We start from the raw sequence: 8,557 nt of genomic DNA on the forward strand, positions 1-8,557 counted from the left end.
AGCCCTTTACTAATGAGACAAGCCTGACCTCTGGAGGCCAGCATGGACACTTGCAGACTGGAAGTACTAGCTAAAATTGTTTGTGGAACTTAATGGATCAAGACTAATCAATACTACATATATTATTTAGCACATTTTTCATTTTGGATGTACTATATCTAAATATGCAAATTGTCTTCCACCCTACAAGATAATTAATTAAATAAATTTTGACTGTTTAATCAAGTCAAGTGCCAGGTTGTAAAGTAAAGATTATTTAAACTGATGGAAAGAGTGTTCAACATGTTTGCCTGTATTAGCATGATTTTTGTGCATTTTGAAAACAGTTCAGTTTGATTTCATCAAATTCAACTTAAATACTTAGTTTTTTTAGTTGAAAAGTAGAAAGTAAGTATACACAACAAACCCTAGAAAATTGGGAATAAAATAAAACTTGGTGATATTCTGCTACTAGACATAATGGATCTTAATCATTTTTTAATTATTTAAGACAGACAAGACAGTGCAGGACAAAAGACTTTACAAGACAATACAAAAAAGACTATACACAAAAGACAACCCTGCTGAAAAATCCAGCATAAACCAGTATGAATTCCATGCTAGTCCAGGCTGGTTTTTACTGGTTCATGCTGGTATAGTGCTGGTATAGTGCTGGTTCATGCTGGTATAGTGCTCGTATAGCTGGGTGGCCAGCATAGTCATGATGTTATCAAGCAAAACTGGGCTGGTGTAGCTGGTTAACCAGTATGATCTTGCTGGAAAGAGCTTTATGGGAACAACCTTTATTTTTGCTTGTGTATGTTTCTATGTAACACATTAATATAAGATTAAAACACAATATATTGGAATATATTTAATTATAAGTGTGTTATTTCTTTTGCTCCCTCTTTTGAATAAAGAACTGAAATAACAAAGCTCAAAAAGCTTTGAGTAACAAAGAATAAAAACATTTAAAAATCGTTTAAAAATGGAAGCAGCATATAAATCATACAGAATGATGGTTTTTGAAATTTAATGTTTTTTTTAGTAAAGCGGTAATGTGAAGATATCACCCAGCATCAACGTTGCTATGCAACCTTTAAAGCAACTATGTTCACGAAGGTAAATGTGGTTCCTGCACTTTCCAAAAATAAATCTCGCAATGTTTTCGACTACATTATATACCTTACAGTGTTTATCGAAATTAGTATAAGTGCACGTGTTCCGGATCATCATGTTTTTGCCACCGTAATTAGGATTTTGTTTTGGGGTAAATAAAAAGCTTCCGCTTCTACACGACGAATCTGCTGATCACTGGGAATCAGAATGTTTGCATACGTGAGGTACTTGGATGACGGCTGCACGGTAGTTGTTTCAACTAGCGAAATTAAGGACTTTAACTATGACATGTTTGACCAAACTCAGGTTTATTCGGTACGAAGGAAGCAAGACTTCTTCAGGGCATAAATACTGATGCTTAAAGGTATGTAACTTAAGCAGTAGCTGTTTTATTATAACTCGCTCACTGCACAATATAAACAAATGAGTGATATATAGTTTTGTTCCTTATTTTGTTTCTATAATTTTTCAGAGAATAAAGAAGACATAGAGCAGGAGTTGTCTAAAGGACTCCGGGTAGCACCCCTTAAAAAAACATGGTCATTGCCACCACATACTACTTGTTACTCGCTAAAAGAGAGAGCGGAAGCTAAGACCAAAGGCTGGTCGGCCAGCACACCAGCATCCCAGGCTGGTCGGCCAGCACACCAGCATCCCAGGCTGGTCGGCCAGCACACCAGCATCCCAGGCTGGTCGGCCAGCACACCACCATCCCAGACTGGTCGGCCAGCACACCACCATCCCAGGCTGATCGGCCAGCACACCAGCATCCCAGGCTGATCGGCCAGCACACCAGCAACCAGCACCTAATACTGGACCAGCATACCACCATCCCAAGTTGGTCCCAGCATGCAAAACATACCTTATGCTGGACCAGCAATGCTGTTTTTTTTTTAGCAGGGAAGGAACAGTGCCGACCAGTGTAAATACTGTATGTTCAAACAATATTTCATGTGCAGAAATACTGAATGAACACAGTGTTATAGCAGCAGGTCCCTGAGATATTGTAAAATAAGAGCATCCAGTTACTCATTACATCATGTGCAGGTTGCTATGTAGACATTTTTCAAACTAGTCCTGCAAATAGTTTTCATCATTGATCAGTATTATCTGTATGGCTTGTAAAAATACCCAAATAAATGTCCCAATGTGAAAAGTATGGACTTTTTTGCGGTTTGGTAAGAACATATGTACGAGAGCTACCCAACAACAGATTAGGTGCCATTACAAGCATTACAAGCATTAGGTTCAATTGGTTCCAAAAAATTAACCAATTTGTTTAACCCAATTTGTCAATAAAAATGACCATGTTGCTAAGTTTTAGTCATCAAGTTTCATTGTTTTGGCAGCAGAAAAAAAACATGAAGGAGCTTTTTTTTCTTCTAAAAACACAAAAAATAATATGAAAGCTTGACTAAAACAAAAAACTTAGTATTATCTTAATCATTATTTATGAATATCAGCAGTCTGAGATATAGTGATTAGCTAAATTACTACCTAAGCTAATATTTACAGTCTCTATTTTTTTGAATTAATTTGTGATAATTTCTACCAAAACCTAACTCAGTCATGCACTGCCCTCATATAACAATAGCTATGGTACTTTTTGGAATATGCAGGTTAGTGTGTCATGCTATCAAACTAATTAACTGCTTTTTTTTTTTTTTAAGTTATTGCTTACACAATGTATAGAGAAATAAAATTAGCAATCGTTTCAATTAAATTAAAAGTTTGAACTTAAAAGTGATCTTTTCAGTGTTTCCTTTTGGCAGCTGATGTATTTTAATCTTGATTTTTTTTTTCTTGAATGTTTTTTTTGAATCATAGCTTAATAAACAGTCTCTCGCCGTCCATTTTATTAGGAACACTTGTACATTCCTGCAATTACCTAACGAACAAGTCATTTGTCAGAAGATCAACGCATAACATCATGCAAAATACAGGTCCGGAGTTTCTATTATTGTCCAAATAAAGCATAAGGATTAAGAAAAGTGTATGATTGTGTTGCTGCCGCATAAATGAGCACGCACGCAGGCGTTCCTAATAAAGTGACCGGTGAGTGTATGCTCATAGTAATAATGATGTTGTACACCAGATGGCGCAGTGAACCTGTTATATTGACTCTGCATTAACTGATTTTAGGCAGTCTGGGGAGATTTTCTGTATTTATGTAAATATGTCCTTTCTATAAGGTGTTTATGTGCAGCAACATACTTTAAACATACAACAGAATCTACCTGACAAAGAGATTTGACTTGCAGATCAAATGTGATTTAAATTACTGTTTAAAAAAGAGTTCATATTGCATTTCAGTTTTGCCCTAAATAAACCCAAATACCCTATGTGAGGATATGAGTCAATAAATAGGTGTGCTGGGGATTTACTGGGTTAGTTTGGCAGGATAAGTAAAGAAAAGTATCTGTAAATTGATAAGAATGCACGAAGAGTCAAAAAAATGTAAGAAGGTTAGAAGAGCCAAAAAATGATGACGCAGGAATCATGTGATTTCGCGTGCCGACTTTCAAAGTCTTACAAGTAATCAGCCGCACAGTTTGGGGTTGCCAGATTGGATTTAGATTCAGATTCAGACTTTTGAATTAAAAAAAAAAAAAGTTAAACAACCCTAACAACTGGATCTAAATATGTTTAAGATGAAATGATGTGAAGATGCTAAAGGACCTCCCCCAAGAGAGTGCGGAAAAAACAATCCGGTAAAGTTCTCAATCTGGCAACCGCCATCTCTTATAAGCGAGGAAAGTTTGACAAGTGAGTTCAGTTTCTCTGAAGTCCAACCGAGTCGGAGTTTAGGAAGTTGCCGGAGAAAGTCCTTCAGGGCTCGGCTCTCCTTTCCTCTTACTCCTCGCTGTCCATTCAGGTACGTGATTAATGGTACACTTTTACCTACTTTATACTTCTTTTTTTTAGTCTTATTATATATCTTCAGACTTCTGCTTAGATTTTTGGAGACCTTTGGAGGAATCTTTACAATGTGTGTAAGTTGATGGATAAAGTCACAATGTAAAGGGATTGTCAGGAATATGTCTATATAATATTCTTTTGGAACTCATTTATAATAATAATAATAATAATAATAATAATAATAATAATAATAATAATAAAACAATCCACAATGATTCATAAACATGACTCATAAGAAATGTTTATACATACTGTAAATTTGCTTTTCCTCCAAACTAACCAGAATGTGTCCATGTGTCTAATAAAGAATTATAGCTGTTGTCTCATGTTTTCACATTGCTGCCATTGCTTAAATGTCCTGTAGACTATATACTCGCTATTTGTTCTATTTGTCCTTAAGGCATTCCTCGTGTTTCTTGGTTTAGATGGTGAGCGTTCAGCTACTCCACACAGGCTGAAGCGGTACTTTGATCCCAAACTGCTGAGGCTCAGAGTTTGCTAAATGGTTTCTCTGCTGGAGTTTTGTCTGTGTTTTGTGTCTAGATGAGAGAGCGCCATTTGGGCCTTATACTGTAGGCACCGGCTGCTGACAATTTACTAAGAACATCACAAAACATCTGTTCTTCTAGAAAAAAGAGAGCAAGAGAGAGAAAAAAAAATCACTTGTTGAAGAAATATATTTGTTGCTTAGGACTTATGGTGCTAATTGATCACACGTGTTTTTGTTAAACCTATGGGACGCATTATCAAGCACTTGTTGATGCACTCCACAGTAGCATAGTCATACTGTATATCACTGTGTGTGATTGGGGTAGGATACAGTCATTTCTTTCATGTTTTAAGGCTTCAGTTAGTTTGAATTAGTTTGTTTGATTTATAGAGTGCACCCTATTTTTGAAGGAAAGTCTTTCCATGGCAACTATAATGATTTAAAATGATGATACAAAAAATCAGTAGATCTCTATGCTGTCCCAAATATACCTAGACACATCAATACACACATGTGCTCCACGTTTTCAAGGTTTTAAAGAAGAGATATTTAAATATCATCTGCAAATGTTTTGGTGGCATCTAGCATGGAAATGTTATAACAATCTTAACATTTTTCTTTGCAGCAGAAACACGCCCCAAGATGGGTGACTGGAGCGCTCTGGGCCGGCTCCTGGACAAGGTGCAGGCATATTCGACAGCCGGAGGCAAGATCTGGCTCTCCGTTCTCTTCATCTTCCGCATTTTGGTGTTAGGCACAGCCGTGGAGTCGGCGTGGGGCGACGAGCAATCTGCATTCAAGTGTAACACGCAGCAACCAGGTTGTGAGAATGTGTGCTATGACAAGTCTTTCCCTATTTCACATGTCCGCTTCTGGGTGCTTCAGATCATTTTTGTGTCAACACCAACGCTCTTGTACCTGGCGCACGTCTTCTACCTGATGCGCAAAGAGCAGAAGCTGAACCGGCAGGAGGAGGAACTGCGCACCGTCCAGAATGATGGCGCTGACGTGGACGGGCCTCTTAAACGCATTGAGATGAAGAAGTTCAAGCATGGTCTGGAGGAGCATGGCAAGGTGAAGATGAAGGGTGCCCTGTTGCGCACCTACGTCGTTAGCATTCTCTTCAAGTCTTTTTTCGAAGTTGGTTTCTTGCTCATTCAGTGGTACATCTACGGCTTCAGTTTGGCTGCTGTGTACACCTGCGAGCGCTCTCCATGCCCCCATCGTGTCGATTGCTTCCTGTCGCGTCCCACCGAGAAGACAGTGTTCATCATCTTCATGTTGGTGGTGTCGCTTGTCTCTCTGGTACTCAATGGCGTTGAGCTCTTCTATGTTTTCTTCAAGCGTATCAAGGACCGGGTCAAGGGAAAGCAGGGTCAGTTTCAGTCCAATACCTTACCCCACCCTCCCAAGGACTTGCCAGGCAGCAAGTATGCCTACTACAATGGATGCTCATCACCCACAGCACCACTGTCGCCGATGTCGCCTCCGGGCTACAAGCTAGCCACAGGCGAGAGGACCAACTCTTGCCGCAACTACAACAAACAGGCAAGCGAACAAAACTGGGCTAACTACAGCACAGAGCGCCAGCGCTTGGGCCACAATGGCAGTACCATCTCCAATTCTCATGCGCATGCCTTCGACTACCCCGATGATGGTCACGAGCACAAGAGGGCGCCGTTGGGTGGTGAGCTGCAGCCTTTGGCGCTCACCGAAGCGAGACCGGTCAGCCGTGCAAGCAGCCACGTGAGCAGCCGAGCCAGGCCTGACGACCTGGACGTCTAAAAGCTGCTCTAACCCATGCCATGCTTGTGTTGTGCCAGTCTGTTAATGAAATGGACAAAAGGTGCAGGGACAGAGAGAAAAATATCGTCTCCTGCACCCGGGGAAAGGACACTCTCCAGTGTCCTGTCCTCGCTTTAGACTCTAGATGCAGAGATGTAAAAATTACTCACACTGCTGGAGGTACCATGTGCTAATTAACGTCAATGTCGAAGACTTGCGGCACTAACATGCCTTTAACAGCTGTATGGTGACAGGGATGAGAGGCCAATGTATATTCCATTCACTTCCTGTAAGTCCCCTATTTCCCCCGGATGAGTATACCTTGGTCATGCCTGTCAATTGTTTCGTTGTTTCGGCCTGCAGGCAAGTTTCATTTCTAAAAAAATACCATAACTCCCTCGTTTAACAAAATCTTCCTCATCTCTATGACCTCGACACTGTCTAGTCAAAAGGGGTTGTGTGTAGGTTCCTAGTGCTGAAGTTCATGAATTTATATTTATTTATTCATAAAGGGTACAGGACATCCACCACTCAGTGACTGACTACTACTCAAGGTCATATCCATCTGAATAATACTTCACACAAAAGTAAGAGCAATAACAAATCACTAGAGCCAACTGCATATTTATTGACAATAATCCAAATTTTGGCAATACACTTATTAACAAAAGGTTGATTTTATTAATCGTAGTGGACTGTTGTTTTCCTGATAAACTTTGAATATATGTGGTGTTAGTTGTGATTATTTTGGTGTTTGTTCTAATGGTGTGGGGCTGAAAATCTTTTTCTTTTTTTTTTCCTTTTTATTTTCCTTTTTTTTTTTTTTTTTTTAAATTGCATTCTGGAAAAAAAACAACAACTTTGAGAGTAAGGCTTTATTTTCTTTTTCTTTTTTTAAATATGCCACTTTTCCTTATTTGTCTTGTTGAATGGAAAAGTTCTTTGTGCTCTACCCATGTAGTGAGTGGTTTTTATTTTGTTTGTTTGTTTTAAATCAGTGTAATCGTGCTGCTTGAGAGATAGCGTTTTAGTACTGTAAATCAAGCTAACTGTCACAAATGTGAGTTTTTAGAAGACTGCTTGTTAGAGCTGGACTAATATTTAGTCATTTAAATGAATAAATGCAAAATATATGCCAATGTAGCTCCACAATTACCAAACACTAGTAGACTAAATTTAAGGTTTTGATTCGCAAACTTTACACCACAGCATATCGGTACTCGAAGCATGGAGGTTCTCGGATATTTTTTTTTCAGCTACAACGGTGTTTGCACTGAGACTTTGGCAAAGATGTATGATGCAGAAGTGGCAACATGTTCTCTCTGTTATGCATGTGACTAATTTATTTGACCACACACCAGGCCAACAATCATTATATTAACAGATAAATAACAGATTTCACGTGAAACCCTTTGTATGTGTTTGGACCTTGAAGGCCCAGAACCAAGATGTTTCATATCCACTGAAGGAGAAGAATACAGTTTTATGTTTGTTTGATGAAGAGCGTTGAGAAAATGTCCTTCCTTAAGAATCCACTGTTGTACAGTGTGCAAATGCATGATAACAAAAAGAAGTCAAATTTAATCAAATCTGTGAAAAAAAATGGCTATTTTAACCAATAAAGATTTTCTTTGTTATATTCCACGTGTTTATGTTTTTATGAAATGTTCATATATGCAATGAGTCAAATCTCATCCCCGTTAATGATGACATGATTTTTTTCTTTTTTAAACATTTAAAATGTACTTTGTCGGGGTGCTGTGAGTATTTTTTTTGTATTTATTTACAAGCTGTTAAACACATATAATCTGAAAATGACACAATGCACAACAATTTGTCTGGAGCCAGTATCAAATAAGGCCTGGTACAGGCATTTTGCTTGAAAGAATTAGCTTTACACAAAACCACGCACATAAACTGAGGCAATAAGGCTAAGCCGGCGTCATGGCCAAAATCCCATGCCAAGACTTACTTACAAACTGAAAAAGACTGATACGCTTTTACATGTATGTCTTAAAATGCCTCTGAAACTTTAAAATTTTCATCATATAAAAAGATCCAGTGCTTTTTTTTCCTTATCCAAGTTTCGTATTTAACCTTTCCACAAAGCTAAATAAAACCACATGTCTGGGCCGAGCCTGTGGACCACATGTGGCTAGAGCAGAGAGTGCAGGGGGAAAAAAGCATGAGGCTTTGATCTAGTGCTAATTAATCCAGATCTTTTATTCACGGATGGCTTTTTTTTTTAATATCAGCTTTATCACC

General features: G+C 38.6%; 1 protein-coding gene across 1 annotated transcript; it reads left to right on the forward strand.

Annotated features, from left to right (window-relative positions):
• Window positions 1-3,826: 3,826 nt before the first annotated feature.
• gja1b (gap junction protein alpha 1b) lies at window positions 3,827-7,931 on the forward strand. The gene is made up of 2 exons (XM_060866209.1): window positions 3,827-3,973; window positions 5,133-7,931. The coding sequence occupies exon 2, from the start codon at window positions 5,150-5,152 to the stop codon at window positions 6,290-6,292; it is 1,143 nt and encodes a 380-aa protein (XP_060722192.1). The 5' UTR covers window positions 3,827-3,973; window positions 5,133-5,149; the 3' UTR covers window positions 6,293-7,931.
• Window positions 7,932-8,557: the final 626 nt, after the last annotated feature.

Source organism: Tachysurus vachellii, chromosome 3 (assembly GCF_030014155.1).
Source record: "Tachysurus vachellii isolate PV-2020 chromosome 3, HZAU_Pvac_v1, whole genome shotgun sequence".
In the NCBI taxonomy this organism is placed as follows: domain Eukaryota; kingdom Metazoa; phylum Chordata; class Actinopteri; order Siluriformes; family Bagridae; genus Tachysurus; species Tachysurus vachellii.

Coding starts and splice junctions, on each gene's coding strand:
- gja1b (XM_060866209.1), top strand. CDS start 5,150: ATGGGTGACTGGAGCGCTCTGGGCCGGCTCCTGGACAAGGTGCAGGCA.